We start from the raw sequence: 19,726 nt of genomic DNA, 5'->3' as shown, positions 1-19,726 counted from the left end.
CGCAGGCGCCCCAGCCACGGGCCAAGACCCTATTGCACCAGGCTCTGAACATTTTGAATGTTATTAGGTGTATTACGGTAGCAGCTAGGCGCCCCAGCTATGGCGCAAGACCCCATCGTGCCAGGCGCTGTATGTTTGTATTGCTATTAGGTGTATTACGGTAGCACCTAGGCGCCCCAGCTATGGCGCAGGACCCCATTGTGCCAGGCGCTGTACGTTTGTATTGCTATTAGGTGTATTACGGTAGCACCTAGGTGCCCAGTCATGGCACAGGACCCCATTGTGCGAGGCGCTGTACAAACACGGAACCAAAAGGCAGTTCCTGCCCCAAAGAGCTTCCAATCGAAGGCTAAGACAAGAGACTCCACCTGGGGTGGCACACGTGGCCAGCGTGATGGGCAGTGCGCTCAGCTCACCAGGCAAGCTTTTCTCAGGCATCACATGGACGTTCCAAACTGGGCCAATCCTGCCACCTGCTCGGTGGGGCTGTGGTCCCCCCTGCCCCACCAGCAATCAGGGGCTGATGCAATTCCCTTCCCCCCGCCTCCCTTAAAGACACTTTGCAACGAACACAGGTGGGAGGCTGGGCTGGGAGAACGGGGACTGTGTCGCAGGGAGGCGGGTGGGCAAAGGAGGGGAAATGTGTGTGTGTGTGGGGGGGGGGGGGAACGCCTGGAGTTAGGGGTGTGGATACAGCAGAGAGGCCAAGGCCTACTGAATAGAGCACTGGCCCGGGACCTGGAAGAGGTGGGTTCTAATCTCAGCTCAACCACTGGCAAGTCATGCTCTCTTTGTGCCTCAGTTTCCCCACCCATAGAACGGGGCTAATGATACCAACCTCTTTGGAAAGCCCCTTGAGATATACTAGGGCTGATTATGATTAAGGCCTGAGCTTGCTGGAGGAGATGAGTGTGTGGTGGGACATTTTATAGGGTGCAGTGGGGAGAAACAGAGAGAGATCAACTGCACCTAAGACGGACAGACGCTGTCCAGCAGGCCTCTGGAGCTGGGCACGAGCAGTCACAGAGAAATCTGCACCCACCGGGGAACCACTGGGCAAGAATCCACCCCGTGAAAATTTCCCCCCACTCTAATCTGACTTTAATGTCATCGGTGAGGGACGAGCCATTTCCCCAGGCCCCCTTGAACTGCTTTGTGGCCTCATGGGTGTGACAAACAGGGCAGGTCTCAGCTCAGTAAGATGGGTGTTCACAGCCTACAAGAGACACCGGTATAAATGCCCTCTCCCAACCCTGCTGGTAGCCTCAGTGGAGTGTCAGCGTTCCCCCGAGCCATCGGTTTCATAGCCCATGCTTGACAGGGCATCACAGGAGCCAGCTTTGGGTCAGACCGCCTTTGGATCAAGGACCCACGTGCTTCTGGGTGCATGGGAGGGGGCCTCCCCGTGTGAGATTGAGGGAGACTCTAACCCACCAGATTATAGTCAAATGCCGCAACCACTTAGCCACCCCACCGTGAAAAGGCCAAGGAGTAAATGGGACCCTGGGGCCTGAGCCCTCTACTTTCCCTTGCAGGTGGGGTGATCCCTCGAGAGCTGGGATAGATTGGCTAAGGGGAGCTGTGTGGCTGGCCATACTGCCCCAGGGACTCGAGGTGATGGTGGTGGGGGGTGGCATTTTCTCCCTGGCATTAAATGCAGATGGAAATTCGACAATTATTTTAAATCCAAGGACGAGATTTTTCATGATTATTTTATTTTTTTACAAACAGACAGAGTCGAATCCGAGCGAATCCAGCCCTGATGGCAGGAGATTCTAGGCCCAAGTCTCAGGCACACTGAGCCCACTGGGACGGCAGCGTCGCCCTGAGAAGCTTCCCGCGCCTTGACCAGTGAGAGCGTCCCCGGCTGCTGTGCATAAGGGCCCTGCTTCCAGCTCCCGGCACAGGGGGTCGATTGGGGACATAGCTGGAGCGTACGGCGCTGTGGGTATTCTCTGCTCCCCAGGGCCGCTAGGGGGTAATGTGCAAGTCAGAGCAGCCTGCTCTAATTGACACTGGGAGCTGGGCAGGGCCCAGAATAGAGGGACTGCAAAGAGGGCTTAAAGCACAAGAACGGGAGGTGCTGTTTGTAGGTTGTAAGTCTCTGATCTGCAATAAACTGACCAGAGGCTGTACTATCTCCTGCCATTGGGGGGCATCAGAGTCCCCGAGTTATCAGGGGCAGCGCTGGGGAGGGGAGTTAGTTTGGATCCCATTCCCCTGGGTGCAGGCACTTGTTATTTGGAAGGAGTGACAGCCATCATAGGCCAGCTTCACAGCAGGATCCGCTCTTTGTCAGCAATGCAATCTGACTGGATGCAGCCCCTCTTCAACTGGATCCATCCCAAGACAAGGGGCAGAGGTGAAATCTGATTGGACGTAGCCCCTGTCAGACTGGATCCTTCCTGAGGTGAGGGGTCAGAGATGAAATCTGATTGGGTGCAGCTCTTCTCTGTCTGGAACTATGCAGAGCGGAGGTAGGAAGGCGGAGCTGAAGTGTGATTGGATGCAGCCCCTCCTTGGAGGGATCCACTGAATGATGAGAGGGCAGAGCTGAAATCTGATTGGCGGCAGCCCCTCTGAGAGTGGATCTTCCCAGTGCTGGGTCGGGGTGGGGGGGGAGCTCTCTCCAATCCTGGTGGGTCACTTCAGCAGGCGGAGGCTCATTTTCTGCTCGATGTTCAGCTTCTCCACTGACTGCGGGGAGGCGAGGACGTCGGAAACATGGCCTGCCCCGGGCCGTAACCACTTCCCACCCAGACAGCCACGAGAGGTCCCTGCGGGCGGGGGGGCTGACCACGTGACTAAAGCCCTGGGCTGGGACTCAATTCCCAGCGCTGCTCCAGACACCCTGGGTGACCTTGTGGCCAACCAGTTAGCCTCCCTGTGCCTCAGTTTCCCTTCCTGTTCAATGGGGATAATGGTCCTTCCTTGATCCCGCTAGACTGTCTCTCGCTCAGCTGTGGCCCCAGGTGCTATCGTAATACACTTAATAATCCATACTCCACCAGGCCTCACTGCTCCCCTCTAGGCAATCAACCCCACCCCTTGCCCCCCAGCTCTACACCCTGCCCCCCTGGACCCCGCCAGACCGTGGCAAACTCCTCGAAGGAGATGGCGCCGTCACCGTCCTGATCGGCCTCCTGGATGGTGCGCTCGGCGATGCACGCCAGCTGCTCGTCCGTCACCTGGATGCCGACCATCAGCCGCAGCACCTGGAGGGGAGGAGACAGTGATGGCCCCGCCCCTTGCCCCACCCACCCCGGGGGCTGCCACTGCAGGAGGGGAGGAGGGATTCCATCTCTGGGGGCCCTCGGGAGGAGGCGGGGGCAGTGCCGGCCTCGCACAGCCACCTTGCACACTCGCTCTCCAGCCTCGTGCGCATGCTCACCCCAAGCCCCTTCCCCTCACTCTTTGCACACTCCCCAGGCCCTTGCACGTTCGCGCACGCTCATTACCTGCAGCATCTCCTCCCGGGAGATCTTCCCGTCGCTGTCCTGGTCGTAGAGCTGAAAAGCAACTATGCAACCCAGATTGGTGTCAGCGCTGGGATCGGGGCAGGGAAATGATCCCCCCACCACGAGCCCCAACCTCCCCCTGTCCCCCTTAAACCTCTACATGCGCCCATGTGCCCCCTAGCCCAACACCCCTCCATATGCCTGTGGCCCCACTCTGCCTGGATCCCCTCTGCCTCCTCCCCATGCATGCTCCCACCCCAGCACCCCTCCACATAGCTCTGCATGGCCTGCCCCTCAGTTCTGTCAGTTCCACTCCATCTCAGCACCCCTCCACATGCCCTTGGGTGCCCCCACCCCACTACCCCTCCCAGTTCTCCACACCTAGCACTCCTCCCACATGCCCTCCTCACCCCCCACTCCAAATGCCCTCTGGCCAGAGGCCAGTGGTACCTTCCCCTCCCATGCAGGCCCCATAATGCCACAACCCCTCATCTGGGTCCTCCTCCCCTTGTCACCAAGGGGCCCCAGTGACTTGCCTTAGCAGTGGGGCATGGGGGGCAGTCCCCTAGGCCTCCCCCGCAATGAGTCCTGCCACCAGCCCCACTACTCACACTGCAGCTTGCTTTGTCGGCTGTTCATGGGCTCCGGGCGATCAATCTCCTTGGACTTTCCTTCCTCCATGGGCCGGAAACGGGCCAGGACCCGGATGAAGGATCGGAAATCGGTGAGCTCTTCCCTGCGGTGGGAGACGAGAGACTTGACTAATAATCAGTGCAGCAGTGCAGGCTGCCAGACAAGCCACAGCTGTTTATACAGGGAGCCCTCGCCCAGCGCTGAGATGCGGCCACCTCTGGGGCGGGGCGCAGGGGCTGTGTCCACGGGGATCCATGCAGCAGGGAGCGAAGAAGGACCACGCATGTCTCTGCCACAGAGGCCGCACTGCTCAGCACCCTGCACCATCCAGTCCCCGTCAGGCTCTGCCGGGGTCCCCTGCGATGCTCTGTGGCCTGTGAGCTCTGGCGCCCCCCAGCGGCGAGTGACATAGCCTGCACCCGCCACTCTGCAGAGCCTGGCCGCTGGAAGTTCCCTGCCCCCACCGTCGATTGGGGCTGGGGGTGATGCTCGTGGAGCAGACTCACCCCTCCTTGAAGAAGGCGTTGATGATCCGGTCCCCCAGGGGGTTCACCGCCAGCTCCCCGATCCCCTGCAGGTCGTATTTGCTTTAGGGAGTGAGACAGGGCAGAGGTCATGGCATGGCCCGGCTGGTTCAGCTCTGAACCCTTGGGGGCCTCACCCCTGTGTTCTAGGCCCAAGACTGGTGGCTGTCGCCTCTGGGGTGGGGCATAGGCAGCTGTTGATATGGGGATCTCTCCTCCAGTGGTGAGATGCAGTCACTTCTGGAGTGAGGCCCAGCAGCTGTTTATACAGAGATCCCTCTCTCAGCGCTGAGATGCAGCTGTCTCTGGCGTGGGGCATGGCAGCCGTTCCAGAGGAAGGATCTTGGATACCCGCAGCTCACTCCCCTGGGGTTACTCCAGATTGATGCCAGACTCTGGGCCGCCATGGGCAGCTCCCATTAGCTGCCCAGTGCATCCCTGTTGTGGGTCCCTCTTAGTAGAGAGTTGGGCCCCTCGGAGAGCCACTGGGCCCGATTCCCCTCGCTGGGGGAGGGGGTGTGGACAGCATTCAGGACACCTGGGTTCTATTCCAGGCTCTGACCTTGGGCCCCACCCCATGCCTCAGTTTCCCCTCCCACCCTTTCGTCCATCTCCTTGGGGCAGGGGCTTCTCTCCTGCCAATGTCTGCGGCACCTGCGGCAACAGGGCCCGGATCTTGGGGGCACTCTCCTTGCCCTGGCTAGGTGCTACCGTAATACCCATGATAATCGCTCCACCTGGAACCCCAGACCGGACCCTGTGTCCAGGCATCACCTGATCTGTTCCACCCTATACGGCAGGGATGGGCAAACTACGGGCTGGGGGCCGCATCTGGCCCTCCAGACATTTTAATCTGACCCTCGAGCTTCTGCCAGGGAGTGGGGTCAGGGGCTTGCCCTGCTCTGGTGCTCCAGGTGGGGAGCGGGGTCGGGGGCTTGGCCTGCTCTGTGCGGCTCCTGGAAGCAGCGGCGTGTTCCCCCCTCTGGCTCCTACACATAGGGGCAGCCAGGGGGCTCTGCACGCTGCCCCTGCCCCAAGAGGTGCCCCCGAAGCTCCCACTGGCTGGGAACCGCAGCCAATGGGAGCTGCAGGGGTGGCGCCTGCGGACGGGGCAGCGTGCAAACCCGCCTGGCTGCGCCTCCGCGTAAGAGCTGGAGAGGGGACATGCCGCTGCTTCCAGGAGCCGCTTGAGGTAAGTGCCGCCTGGAGCCTGCACCCCTGAGCCTCTCCCCAAGCCCCAACTCCCTGCCCCAGCCCTGATCCCCCTCCCGCCCTCTGAACCCCTTGATTCCAGCCTGGAGCACCCTCCTGCACCCCAGCCCCACCCCAGAGCCCACATCCCCAGCCAGAGCCCTTCCCCACTCCTGCACCCTAACCCCCAATTTTTTGAGCATTCACGGCCCGCCATTCAATTTCCATGCCCAGATGTGGCCCTTGGGCCAAAATGTTTGCCCACCCCTGCTATATGGTTTCCTTTGCCATGCCCATCACAGGAGTGTCCGAGCTCTTTGCACCCAAGCATTAAACCACCTTAATGCACCAGAGACTGTAAGTGCTGTCGTAATGATCCAATGATAAAGCAGCCAGAAGGGCCCAGGGAGAGACACCCGCTTTCCCCCTACCTCAGGTAGCCCTTCTGCTCCTTGTCCAGGGCCTGAAACCGGTCATAGAGGCGGATGACGCTGGCCTGCGAAACTGGACACGAGAGAGCGAGACAGTTTTAGCCGTTGGCAAAGATTCGCCCTTATTGCAGGGGCGGGTTTAACAACCCTGCGATGGAATTTTTAGGATACTGGTGATTAAATCTGTTCCCCTTCCCCTCATCTGATTAACATTTAATGAGCAGATTTAATTTCATGTCAGGGGCCTGGGCTGCTCAGGGGGATTGGCTCTTTCCCTGGGTTTTTCGTCTGGAGACCTCAAAGTGTTTTACAAAGGAAGGTCGGTATCATTTTACAGATGGGGAAACTGAGGCACGAGGCAGGGAAAGGATTCACCCAAGGTCACACACAGCCAATCAGTGGCATTGCTGGGAAGAGAACTCATGAGTCCTGACTTCCACATTCCCCTTTGCTCTGACCACTAGACCCCAGTCTCCACCGGCGCTAGGAAGAGAGCCCAGGACTCCTAGCCTTCCTTGCTCTAACCACTAGACCCTACTCTCTTCCTGGAGCTGAAAACAGAACCCAGGCGTCCTGCTTCTGAGTCCAGCACTCTAGCCATGGGGCTATTTTGTCTCAGCGCCCCCTTGCCAATACACCCTGCAGGGGTCCCCCATTTCCTGTGCCCCATTCAATCCTGGGCCTGTTAGCCAAGGTTGCCAATTAGGACCAACCGCAGGGAGGCTGTTTTGTGCCACGGGCGCCCATCCCGCTAAGCCCTGAGCTCATATCACAAGTGGGGCCACCAGCAGTAGCCAACTCAGGTCGGCTTTCAGTCCCTACCCGCCAGGGCTGGATTCGAACCAACGAACTCGAGGAGATTCCCAGCTGGGTTCAGAAAGACCCAAAGTGCCAGGGCTGGGAGAGCCACACTCCAGGATTCCCCTTGCTGGGACACCCGTTCAAAGCTTCACGCCCAGTAAGTCACAGGGCCTCAGTCAGTGGCTCTGAAATGCACCCAGGGGCGGATCCTCTCTCACACTCCGAGCCCCCTGGGGTGGGAAATGGCCCCTGAGAGTCCTTCTCCACACACTGTGCTGTGGCCATTCTCTGCCCCCCGCCCCCAGGGTAGACGGGGGACAGGATGGAGCCATTTGGGGAGTGAGCCTGCCTCCTTCGCCAGCCCCTCCCATCCACCCACTGTCAGGGCACCTTGCAAATTAACCAGGTAGGCCACTTTCCCAATGATCCAGGTCAGATGGGGGAAACCGAGGCACAGGGAGGAGGGGGGCGTTGGTGACTTGCCGTGGGACTGTACAGCTAGTCAGTGCCAGGGCCAAGCAGGGAACCCAGGAGTCCTGCCTGTAGGGTGACCAGATGCCCCAATTTTATAGGGACAGTCCCGATTTTTGGGTCTCTCTCTTATATAGGCTTATATATTACCCTCCACCCCATCCTGATTTTTCACATTTGCTGTCTGGTCACCCTACCTGCCTGACTCCACAACCTCTGCTGTGATCACAAAACAACACCCTTCCCCGAGCTGGGGCTAGAACCCACCTCCTGCTTCCCAGCCCCACCCTGCTCTAACCCACCAAACCCCCCTCCCCAAGCTCGGAATAGAACCCAGGAGTCCTGACCCCCCAGTCCTTTGGCAGAACCACACACACGTTTCTCCCTCCCCTTCAACCAGAGGCCTCGGAGGGCAGGTATTTAGGTGCAGCGCGGTCCAACTGCCCAGCCCTGTACAGTGCAGGGTCCCTGCCCCACATGGCCTGCAGCCCCAGGACACCAGCCAGTGCGACCACCCCTCCCCGCCGTCCCCTTTTGCTCAGATTTAACTTGCCAACTTGAGGGTTACACAACCTCCGCCCCCACACACACTATGCTGAGCCCTTACAGCCGGTTTCCTGCATGATCTCCTCCAGCTCGGGGATAGCGGACGGGTGGGAGCTCTGGCAGCCCATCTCTCATGCCGTCAGGCCTCGCCGGGAATCTCTCCCCCTGCAGCAGGGCGCCCAGGGCAACTGGAGTCTGGAGCCAACTTTTCCTAGCAGCCTATATGGGATCTCGAGTGACTGGCTGGATGGCCAATCAACCCCGGGAAAGGAAGGCCTTGGAATAGCTGGGCTGAGTTCCTTTAAGGTGGATCTTTCCTTCTCCCCGCCCAGGCAGTAAAGGCTGGGACTGGGAAACAGGGAAGTGGCTTGTTTGTTTGGTTTTCCAAACTGTCAAGGTTTTCTGTGGGGAGGGGTGGTTGAGGTGCTCTGAGCACGTCCCATGACAAAGCCTTTCTACACAGATTGTTCTGCACAGAGCAGCCACCAGTGGGGCAGGGCATGGCAGCTGTTTATGTGGGGACATTTGATCTAGCACTGAGATGCAGCCATCTCTGGGGTAGGGCGTGGCAGCTGTTTATACAGGGACCTTTGAGCTAGCTCTGAGATGCAGCCACCTCTGGGGTAGGGCGTGGCAGCTGTTTATATGGGGACCTTTGATCTATAACAAGGCTCCTTGGCCCAGCCCGGAAACATAGACCCCTCTAGGGTGGGGCTTGGCAGTTGTTTATACAAATATCCCTCACCCAGAGCGGAGATGCAGCTGTCTCTGGGGTGTGGCACAGCTGCTGTTTAACAGCCGGACTCCAATTCTGCATCCCAGTTTGAGGCATGAAAAGGAGGCCACCGAAATGGAATCCAAGCGAAAGCGCAGGAATTTAAGGAGGGCCGAATCAACCCTGACTCCGAGGGCAGTGGGTCCCTTTCTGAATCACGCCCCACCTAGCTCCCTGCAGCACAGCGCCCCCTAGTGCCTCATTGGGGTCAGCACTGAAGGCAAGGGGAGAGGTCCCCCCCGCCGCACTCCCTGCAGCACAGTGCCCCCTGGGGCGAGCAATGGGGTCAGCACTGTCTGCGAGGCACCCCTTAGCGAGCCCCTGCCCCACTGCTGGCGCCCCCTATTGCTGCACCATTGAGGGCAGCGCTGCCTCAGACAGGAGGGCACCCCCTATTGAAGCATCCGCACCTCCAACCCCCGAGCTTCCTTTAGCAGGCTCGTAGCCAGGCCGGTTATTTCCCCAGGCTGCTGGGAGATAAGGTGCGACACTGCGCAGAGACCTCAGGGTCACTTTAACCCTTGAGATGCCTGGCAGAAGTACAGCACCAGATCGTAATAACCCCACCCGTCAGCACTCAAGACCCCCAGCAGTTGGGCTCAGCACCTTAAAAACCCTACCCCCTCTGGGTAAGGGCAGGACCATAACAACACACACACGTTCACATCAAGGGGGCATCAATGCGCAGGCATCAAGGCACGCTGGTAGGGTCAGGAAGGTTAGCCTTGCTACTGCGAGGGTCGGCCCAGCTCCTTATGGACCAAAGGGCTGGCTGGGACCTGCAGAAGGCTGGGCCCAGAGCCCTGGTGGTGGGATCTGCTGGGACTCAGCCTGGCTGGAACAACAGGCTGGTCATTCCATGGTCTGCGGCCTGAGTTACACAGGAGTCAGACTCGCTGACCCCAGGGGGTTCCCTCTGGCCACGGACTCTGTGCATCTGCTACCACAACAACCCGCTGCCTTTATCCAGCGCTTTTCAGCTGCAGAGCTCAATGGGCTTTACCAAGGAGGGAGGCATCGTTATCCCTGTTTCACAGATGGGGAAACTGAGGCACAGGGCAGGACAGTGACTTAGAATCATAGAATCTCAGGGTTGGAAGGGACCTCAGGAGGTCATCTAGTCCAACCCCCTGCTCAAAGCAGGATCAATCCCCAATTTTTGCCCCAGATCCCTAAATGGCCCCCTCAAGGATTGAACTCACAACCCTGGGTTTAGCAGGCCAATGCTCAAACCTATCCCTTTTTTGAGCTATCCCTTACCCCTCTGCTGGTTCCGAGCCTGGAATAGAACCCATGCCTCCCGTGGGCTGGGGAGTGCTCCACCCACTAGGCAACGCTGCTTCAGGATAAAGTCCGATGCATCAGGCGTGGCCCACAGCTGGAGACAAGACGCCAAACTAGCTGGCCACAGGCTCAGCTGAGCCGTCGATAGCTGGGAGCTGTGGAGCCTCAGTTTCCCTTTCCCTCCTATTGCAGCCCCCCTCTTCTGTCTCTCTCCTCACACCATCCTCTACTTCCCAGCAGCAGGGGCAAAGCTAGTGGCATTTGTCCCAGCTCGGGGTCACCCCCAAAGTCACCTGGAGAGGAGCTCAGAGCAGCCTTACCAGCAACTTGCCGCCAGAGGGCACTGCCGGACTGCAGGAGTCTACTAGATTTAGGGGAGGCCTGACCCCCAGCAGGCCCTGGCCTGAACCAGACAGCCCCGTCTCAGGATCTAGGGTGCAGCTCTGGGGCCTGGGCCCCACAGTCACTGGCCCCTTGGGGTCACAGAGGGGAAAGGCCCCATATCCCTCCCTCACACAGCTAGTCCCCCTGCCTTGAGCTGGCTCAGAGCTGGCACCCCCCAGGGCGAAGCCCCAAATCCCATTCTCTGCCCCCTTGAGCCAGCCACTCGCCTGCTGTGGGGCCAGATCATAGCCTGCGGCCCCTAGAGCGGAAAGGCCCCCGTGTCCCACTCCCTGAGAAAATCTACGCTTCCTCTCCCCCCCCCTCCGCAACTCCTGTTTGCGGGAGTTGCTGATGCCAAGGCTCGGGAAGGGTCTCTGGGGGTGGGGGGGGGGGCAAGGCTACACCCAAGGGCATCAGCAGGATGCAGGCCGGAGAGACAGAGCCGCTTCCGCACAGCTGCCCCCAGCCCTGGCCAGCTGTGTCAGGACAGGCGAGCCAGATGAGTCTCCTTGGGCAGGAGGGGGGGGAAATTCCCTCCACCCCCCAGCTCCAAGGGGGTGCAGAGAGCCAGGCAGACGGGGCATCCAGCTCCGTAGGGGTGGGTGTGTGTGTTGGGGGATGCTCAAAAGGAGCAAGCATCTTGCAGCCCAAGATACCTATAGGGGCCTGGGAACCCCCCTCCCCTTTAAACCAACACCGGGGAGGGCAGCCACCTCCCTTTAACCCATCTCTAAAACTCTCCCCTTCCATGCACCCAACACCCCTTTGCACCTGCCTTTAAATAGCCTGAACAGCTGATTGCCTCTGCTGGGAGGGGGGAGGGGGGGTTGTCTTAAAGGGACAGCAGCTCATTTTCGCACCAAGGCTGGATGAGTGACAGGGGTCTGGATGACGCTGGTTATCTGCCCCTTCATGCAGAGCTGAGCCAGGCCAAGCTAAGGGGGTCCCCGGTAGCTGGGGGTCCCCGAAGGCGGAAGTGAGGGAGGGAGGCCGCCTTCCTGGAAAGGACTTTCGAGGCTCGCTCGCAAAGGAGCCTGGGAAGTAGCCGGTTTGTTAATGGGAGGTGGGCCCTGTTTCCAACGGGGGCCCCTGACTGGCCATGCATGCAACGAGTTGGGCAGGTCTCAGCCCAGCCCCAGATGCTCTCAGCGCACAGCCATCCATCACCGCTGGCCCGGACTGGCAGTGGCCACCCCATCGCTGGCAGAGAACTGAATGGGCCACGGAGACCCCCCCCCTATGCTGCTTCCTAGAGCCTCGATGGGGCTGTGGGATTGGGGGCGCTGTATTTAAGGGTTGAGCTTCTCAACCTAGGAGTCCTGACACCCAGGTGCCCCCCCTCTAACCTCTAGATCCCACTCTCTCCCCCCTGAGCCAGGAATAGAACCCGGGAGTCCTGACTTCCAGCCCCCACCCCGCTCTAACCACTAGATTCCCCGCCCCTCCCAGAGCTGGGGAGAGGACCCAGGAATCCTGGGCTGGCAGCACGTCAGCACTGTTTCATGCCCGTATGTGTGTCCCGCTCCAGGGGGGATGCCCAGAGTCTGGGTAGGTCGCTGTGCGGGGCGAGGGGGAACCGGACACCAAGCCGAGCAGAGCCCCTGAAGCCCTGAGCGACTGCTGACCAGCAGGGGGCAGGGATGAGTCGCTTGGGAGGTGGATGGATTTGGGTGGCGGGTAACCCCCCTGGCCGTGCCCGCTCTGGGGACGCCGGATGGAGCCCAGTCCCCCGGCAGGGCATGTCGGTCACTTTCCCCGGCATGAAATTGACGGGTATTGAAAGGGGAGGCTCTATGTCCCCTCCTGCTACCCCCCAACTCCCCAGCTCTGCTGCCTGCAGCTGGGGAGGGCCCCACGGTGAGGGGCAGGGAATCCGCGGCAGAGCCCTACAACCCGACCCCACGTGTCAGGTCTGGGTTGGGGGGCTGAGAACAACCCGACCCCCTTGGGGGGTCTGACCACCTCCTCCTACCCGCGTGGGGGTGGCCCGGCGGAGGCTGCTGTATGCACACAGCACAGCTGTGGGCCACGCCAACCCCATGGGCGGGAGGTGGCCAGCGATGGATTGCGGGCATGGGGACCCCCCCCCAAGGCCGAGCCTTGAGAACAAGGTGGCACTGGCAGGGTTGGCCCAAGGGTGGGGGGAATGTTGTCACGACCAGGACGTGGGCAGCGTGGCCTAGCAGGCAGGAACAGGCAGCAGGCCTGGGGTGTGAGCTGAAGCCAGAAACCAGGAGTCTAACCAGGGACAGGGATCAGGAGCCAAGAGCCAGGGGGTCAAGCCAGGAGTCCGAGCCGGAGAACAGAGCCCGAGCCCAAAGCAGGGGCTGTTGTAGCAACAGGCCGGGGTTGCGCCGTCAGCTTCCTGCAACTCCAATCCGCGGCCACGGAGGGGGGGTGCTGCCAGCCGGGTCTTGGCACGCCCGGGCCGCCCGGTGCCCCCGGGGTTTATAGGGGCTGGCTCACAGTTCTGCCACGGTGGGGGGTGTGGACGTTCTCCAGAGCCTTCCACCTTGGGTCTGAAATCGACAAGCTGCTCTTGCGCTTGGGTCAGGCTTTCGAAGGGGGCCCAAGCAGGCCCGTGATCCACAGCGGCCTGGCGGTGAGGCCGGAAGCTCTCTGGGGCCTGGGGAGATCGACGGCAGAGAAGCGCCGTGCTAAGAGCACGTGGCCCCAGCTCACCAGCACGGTGCGTCCAAGCCGCCCCCGCAGTCCTCCGCCAGGCAGCCCAGCTACACCTAAGAGCGCAGGGGGTGGGAGTTCAGGTCGTGGAGTCCCGGCGGCGACTGCCGGCTCCAGGGGGGCAGAGTTGAGGTCGGGGAGGGGGCGTTTCCCGTGGCTCTGAGCTTTGCAGAATGCGCCACGCTGGAAGGGCCCGAGCAATTGCGGGGCCCCCTTAACTCTACGTTAACGACAGATTTTGCTGTCAGCTCAGCCCCCGCCCCCAGCTGTGTCCGGGGGCAGACCCCCCCCCCCAGGCGAGGGCAGCGCTAGGGGGTGCCCTATCTCCCCCCCCACGCCCCCCTGGTTGTTATCGCTCCCTCCTGCATCCTGTTTTGCTGGGCAGGCTGAAGGCCAGGAAGTTTACACGTCTCGGTGCACGAGCGGTTTGGTTCGGTCACTTGCACCTGGATCGGTGCCCTGGGAGGAAACCCATCCCCCGCCCATAACCCCCACTCACGGCAGCAGCCAGGGGAGCAGCACTCAGTCTCTTTCTCCTCCCAAACCTGCCACTGCCTGATCTCAAGTAGTGCAGTGTGGGGGGTCTATGACACACAGTGGAACAGTTCTGAGGCCATGCAGCAGGGAGGTGTGTTGAACACACACACTCTCTCCCCCTCCAGACCTGGGAATAGAACCCAGGAGTCCTGACACTCAATTTGTCTAACCGCTAGACCCCACGCCCCTCCCAGAGCTGGGATCGAACCCAGGAGTCCTGCACTCCAGAACCCTGCTGCTCAAACCAGGAGGAATAGAACCCAGGCATCCTAGCTCAGCCCCCACCACTAAGCAGTAGAGCACAGCCATCCCCAAGTGAGGCCCGGTTCCCATCCCTGCCCGCCACCCCCTGTGGCCCTATGCTGGACAGACCCTAGATCTGCTGTGGGGTAGCATCTTAGCCATGTGTTGACAGCTGCTGGCTGTAAAGCGCTGCCCTGGGGGCCAGAATCAGCTGCAGCTTCCCCATGGTTTCCTCATTAACACTGGGCTGTATGGGGTCAGGGAGGTGAGGAGAGCTGGCTCCATGGGTAGCTGGGGAGGAGCGGGGGGAGGTAGGAAACCTAAACAAGAGGATCAAGGGGGTCAGGGGCAATTACGCTGCATGGAAATTGAAGGAAGGGACCAGGAAAGTCTGGGCATCACCAGTGCCAGCCCCAGAGCTGGGCAGAGTACTACGTCACTACTCCTGCTCTAACCACCAGACCCCACTCCCTTCCCAGAGGTGGGGTAGAACCCAGGAGTCCTGACTCCCAGCCCTCCCTGTTCTAACCACTAGACACCACTCCCTTCCCTGAGCTGGGGTAGAACCCAGGAGTCCTGACTCCCAGCCCTCCCTGCTCTAACCACCAGACCCCACTCCCTTCCCAGAGCTGGGGTAGAACCCAGGAGTCCTGACTCCCAGCCCTCCCTGCTCTAACCACTAGACACCACTCCCTTCCCTGAGCTGGGTGTCCTGGCAGGTCTTCTGCACTGTTTCATAGTAGTATGTCTGCCCCCCCCCGCCCCACCCCAGCCAGAAGGGATTCCCATTCGCCTCTGCCCCAGCTCCATAGCTTCAAAGGCCAGCAGGAGCTCAGTGACTTTCCCACAGCGGGGGGGCGGGGGGAGAAGAAAGACCCCAGCCCTGCAATCATCTGATGAACAAGCACCTTCCCTCCCACCCTCACCCGGCGGACTCATTACCCTTTCACCGGCCAAGATCAAAGGAATATTCCCACCAGCTGCCTGGTTCCCACCGGGCCTCGGTTTCCCTGCATTATGAAGCCCAGCAGGCCGTGGGCAGGGATGTATCTTAAGCAGCACCAGGCTAAGCAGGTCAAATGCCACCCCCCCCCTTTCCATTTCCCCCTGGCCCGTGAGATCACTAGACTCTAAGCCGGGGTTGGGGTGGGGCTCAGAACAGAGGGGCAGGCTTGGTGGGTTAATTAATTAATTAATAAGCACCCTAATTCCAGCCCACTTCTGCTCTAACCACTGGACATCACTCCCGTCCCAGAGCTGGGGCGAGAACTCAGGAGTCCTGGCTCCCAACCCCCCCGCTCTAACCAATGGACATCACTCCTGTCCCAGAGCTAGGGACAGAACCCAGGAGTCCTGGCTCCCAGCCACCCCCAGCGCTCACCACTTGGCAGGTGCTCTGAAGATCACGCAGGCAGGAGGAAGCAGCTTCTCTTCCTTGCCCCCGGGGCCCGGCTTCCCGAGCCTGCTCCAGGACGGCCGTGGGTGTTTGCGAAGGGTCACGTAGCCGCTTCCGCCACCTCCCCTCCGGCCCCCCACACCACCAGAGGAGGTCAGTGCGAGGTCCCCCCGGCCGGGGGTGCTGAGAGAGACATTGGGGGCCAGGCAGCACTCCCAGGACTCCTGGGGTCTGAGCCAAAGAGGCCTCAGCCAGAGCTGGGCCGCAGGATCGGGGCCAGGCCAGGATTGCCCTGCCTGAGGATCCAGAGGGAGCCCAGACCCGCTGGGGCAGTTCCCTGCCTTCCCGAGGGATGGGCCTAAGAGCCGCCAGCCCTTGGCACTGGGCCTGGCATTTGTCAGCACCGACAGCCCCGGGTTCTTGTCCCCGGGCACCGAGGCTGCTCCCCGTGGCCCTGGGGGTCCTAGCCCCTGACCTCTGGGCCTCTCCCCGTAGCGCTGGGGGTGGGGGTCTCAGCCCGACCTCTGGGCCTCTCCCCGTGGCCCTGGGGGGTCCCAGCCCCTGACCTCTGGGCTGCTTCTTCGTGGCACCGGGGGATCCCAGCAACCACCCTGGGCCGTGCCCCAAGGCACTGGGGAATATTGGATCCATAGCCCTAGCCATGCCCCCACCACACTGGGGTGGGGGGGGTTTCCCAGCACTTTCCCCTTGGGGTCTGGACCCCTGTGGCACTGGGGGGATGCTGGCCCCCTGGGGACACCAGGCTGATCCTGAGCGCATGAATCTGGCTGGCCGGCCGTGTGCACAGAGCACCCTGCCAGACTCCCGGGACACCTGCCCTGAGAAAGGGCCACTCCTGGCAGAACCGGGTGGCTCCCCCCTGGCCCTGGGGGGCCTGTTTTTTCCTGACCGCGCCCCAAGGTCTCTGCCCTGACTTTTGTTCTGCGGCCCCCGGCGGCTTTCCTGTTTTCGGGGCCTGACTGTGGGAAAGTGGAGCTGGGAATGCGGGGGCGTGTGTGTGTGTGTGACTGTCACCTTCACACAAATAAACACAGGCGGATGTGTGTGGGGGGTGGGGGGGCAGACACAAGGGCACAGCTGGAGGAACCCACTGAAGCCGCGATGCTCACACTGGGGTAAGTTGCTTTTCTATCAAATGCCTTTTTGCACGGATGTTAGACCTGGGCAGAGGGGCCAGGCTGAGCCCCCCGGCCCTGCCCGCATGCACCCCTGCTCTGAGATTGAAGTTCCAGTTTAGGCAAGTTCCCACAAATACACCTGGCTGGTGGCTGGGGGAGGGGCTGGGTGTCTCTGTTTTGCCAAAGTGGGAAGTTGGCCCCGGGAACCACACTGAGACCCCCTGCAACTCATTACAGGGATGGGGTAGAGAGTAGCATGAACTTTTCACCATCTGGGTGTTGGCAGGGGTCAGCTCTCACTGCAAGGGGCCAGCCCCTTCCCCACTGAGCCCCCGCCCTGCCCCCTGCAGCACAGCGCCCCCTAGCACTGCACTGGGGTCAGCTCTGCCTGCAAGGGGAGAGCACCCCCTATTGAGCCCCCATTGGCTCCCTGCAGCATAGCGCCCCCTAGTGCCACACTGGGACATGGGGGTCAGCCCTGACTGCCAGGGGATAGCGTCCCATACTAAGCGCCCACTTCCTGCAGCACAGCGCCCCCTAGTGCCACAGCAGGTCTAGGGACTCAGCACTGACTGCAGGGAGAGCGCCCCCTACCGCGCTGGGGCCAGAACTGACTCCAAGCGCAGACCACCCAGAGCTAACCCCACGCCCAACAGCGCCTTGCTGGGCTCGCGTCGCAGCACTGAGCCGCGCAGACCCCCAACAGACTCCCAGCTTTGCCTGCTCCCCCCGCCTCCAAGGTGGCTGTTGAAGAGAGCCGGGAGCGGGATGGGGGGTGAGAAGCGGCTTTGAAGTGGGGCTGGTGCAGCTTTGCCCTGGGCGCCTCTTGCAATGTACCTGCTGCAGGGTGGCTCCGCGCCAGGCTGAAACTGATGTGGACAATGGGCGGAAATCCATGAACCGGCTGCAAAAACCCAAAAAACCAAAACGAGCCTCATTTTGTATATGTGTGTGTGTGTGTGTGTCTGTGCCTTGTTTGTCTGCGGCTTCCCCAGGGCGCCGGGATCCTGCGGGCGAGCCCTGCCCCACCCCTTGCGTGGGATCAACCCCCCAACAAAGCCATGCATGCCCCTCTGCCCCCAAAACACCTCCATCCTCTAGCAAAAGGCAGCTGCAGCAGCCATGGCGCCTGGTCGGTGACGAGACCCAGCGACTGAGCTGCCCCCCTCCAGAGCGGGGGAATTGGCGGGGAGGATGGTGTGTGGGTATGATGCAGGGAAGACTGCCCTGCCACCGCCCCAGGTAGTACCCGCTCTGGGGCTGCCCTTTCCCCGGCGCTAAACCCACAGCGTGTGATGGGGAGGCAGCAGGCCTGGTTGTTTGACTCAGACCCCCATCCCAGCTGGGTGGAGGGGCAGTGCCATTGGAATGGAAGGCACTGTGTCATGGGCACGGGGGCTGGCCCAGCAAGGACCGGACCTAAAGGTGGTGCCAATCCCTTAACAAGGCCCAGATGCACCCAGCGGGGCTATCAACGCCTCTGGGAGCCCCATCTGCCCTAGGTGGCAGATGGCAGTAATCGTCCTGTCCCTCGCACAGCAACCTCTCCCCAGAGTGGATGCTGGAATCCCGCCACGTGGCCCCCCTCCAGCGCATCCCCGGATGCTTTGGAGGTTGCCAAGAGCTCCAGGGTATATTGCTGAGAGGTGCTGTGCGTTTCCCTGCTCTCAGTTACAGTGAGGCAAACACAGACTAACTCCACAGAGAGTCATAGTTCTGAGACCAGGGGCCCATCAACCCTGGTATCCGGTCTCCAGAGTGGCCAGTCCCTGCTGCTTCAGAAGAAGGTGCAAGATGCACCCCAGTGGACAACAAAGAGACAATCTGCCCAGAGAGGAAGTGTCTACCTGCTTCCAACCAATTACTGGGTTGTATTTTGCCCTGAAGCATGAGCACATATGTCTGTGTTTTAATCCTTCCTAACATAATTGGCTATTCCCATTATCCACATAAACCTCAGATCCTGCTAAACTCTTGGGATCATTAATATAATGTGGCAGTGAGTTCCACAGGCCAAATCCTTTTGTCGGTTTTAAATTGGTTGCCTCTCCATTTCACTGAACAGCCCCTTGTTCCTGAGTCACGGAAAAGGGTGAATGAAAACTGTGTCTACCTTCCTAATCCAGTCACGGTGTTCTGTGGCTTTAACATCATAATCCGTCACTCTTCCTCAGTAAATCTCAAAGTGCTTTAGAAAGGAGGGCAGTATCATTATCCCTATTTACAGATGGGGAAACGGAGGCACAGAGGGGCGAAGTCACTTGTCCAAGGTCACCTGGCAGCTGAGCCAGGAATAGAACCAAGTGCCCCAAGTTCCAGTGCTGTATCCACTAGGACACGCTGCCTCCCATGTCCCTCTGTTATATATCTCCTCTCTAAACAGTCTCCGTCTTTTCAATTTCTCTTGATAGGGAAGTTCCAGCAACCTCCAATAGATTCCATAGATAGATTCATAGATTCTCTTAAGGCCAAAAGGGATCACTGTGATCATCTAGTCTAGCTTCCTGCACAACACAGGCTGGAGATTCCCCAGCCCGTGATTCCTGCTTCCAGCCCATATCTTGTGGTCGAGCTAGAACAGATCTTTTCTAAACAGACATTGAATGCTGATGGGAAGACTCCAGCTGATGGAGAATCCACCCCCTCCCTGGGTCAGTTGCTTAAAGGCTTAATCTCCTCCTCCTCCTCTCTCAAAATTTGTGCCGTGTTTCCAGTTTCAATTTGTCTAGCCTCAACTCCCAGCCACTGGATCTCACGCTGCCTCTCGTTTGCAAGATTAAAGGACCTTCTAGTATCAAATCTCTTCTCCCCTTGTAGGTGCTCGCAGCCTGTGATCAAGCCATCTTACTGTGGTGTAAATAACAGCAGAATCTGCCACTCAACCTTCCAGCAGCGGTAAAGAAAATCAAAGCAGATCCGTCAGAAAAACAAAGCATCAAACTGTTTTTTTTTCACTGAGCAAAATAGATATTTTATATATTTCTTTTGAGAGAAAATGGGGACATACAAAAAATGTAAAAGGAAAAAAAAAATCCGGGAAACAGACAGGGATATATGTACAGGACACTTCTTATAAATATACAATATATACAATTTAAATATGTATATAGAGTATCTCCAAAAAGCTTTTTGTACACGGCACTTCTTTTGTTTTAAATTAAAACAAACGCAGTTCTCAAATAATAATAATAATAAAAAAAATCATTAAAGATTTTTCTCCCCCCCCACCCC

At 59.6% G+C, this 19,726-nt stretch overlaps 1 protein-coding gene across 2 annotated transcripts; it reads right to left on the bottom strand.

Annotated features, from left to right (window-relative positions):
* Nucleotides 1-1,742: 1,742 nt before the first annotated feature.
* CHP2 (calcineurin like EF-hand protein 2) lies at nucleotides 1,743-8,338 on the bottom strand. Of its 2 annotated transcripts, XM_074937083.1 has the most exons (7): nucleotides 8,117-8,336; nucleotides 6,238-6,310; nucleotides 4,598-4,678; nucleotides 4,070-4,194; nucleotides 3,459-3,520; nucleotides 3,093-3,215; nucleotides 1,743-2,697 (listed from the first exon to the last, which is right to left on the bottom strand). In XM_074937083.1, exons 1-7 carry the CDS (start codon nucleotides 8,181-8,183, stop codon nucleotides 2,644-2,646), a joined length of 585 nt encoding a protein of 194 aa, XP_074793184.1. In that variant the 5' UTR covers nucleotides 8,184-8,336; the 3' UTR covers nucleotides 1,743-2,643. The 2 variants fall into 2 exon arrangements, with proteins under 2 accessions (XP_074793184.1, XP_074793186.1); XM_074937085.1 differs by lacking the exon at nucleotides 6,238-6,310 and having other exon boundaries at nucleotides 8,117-8,338.
* Nucleotides 8,339-19,726: the final 11,388 nt, after the last annotated feature.

The sequence above is a fragment of the Natator depressus genome, chromosome 23 (assembly GCF_965152275.1).
Source record: "Natator depressus isolate rNatDep1 chromosome 23, rNatDep2.hap1, whole genome shotgun sequence".
Taxonomy (NCBI): Eukaryota; Metazoa; Chordata; order Testudines; family Cheloniidae; genus Natator; species Natator depressus.
The sequence above is the reverse complement of the archived record's forward strand: the minus strand, read 5'-3'. Positions and strand labels throughout refer to the sequence as shown.

Excerpts from the sequence above, each read along its gene's own strand:
- CHP2 (XM_074937083.1), bottom strand. The coding sequence starts at position 8,183 with ATGGGCTGCCAGAGCTCCCACCCGTCCGCTATCCCCGAGCTGGAGGAG. Across the intron at positions 6,311-8,116 it reads GATCATGCAGGAAACCGGCT|TTTCGCAGGCCAGCGTCATC; the intron begins GTAAGGGCTCAG and ends TCTCGTGTCCAG. Across the intron at positions 3,216-3,458 it reads CCCGGGAGGAGATGCTGCAG|GTGCTGCGGCTGATGGTCGG; the intron begins GTAATGAGCGTG and ends CCTCCCCTCCAG.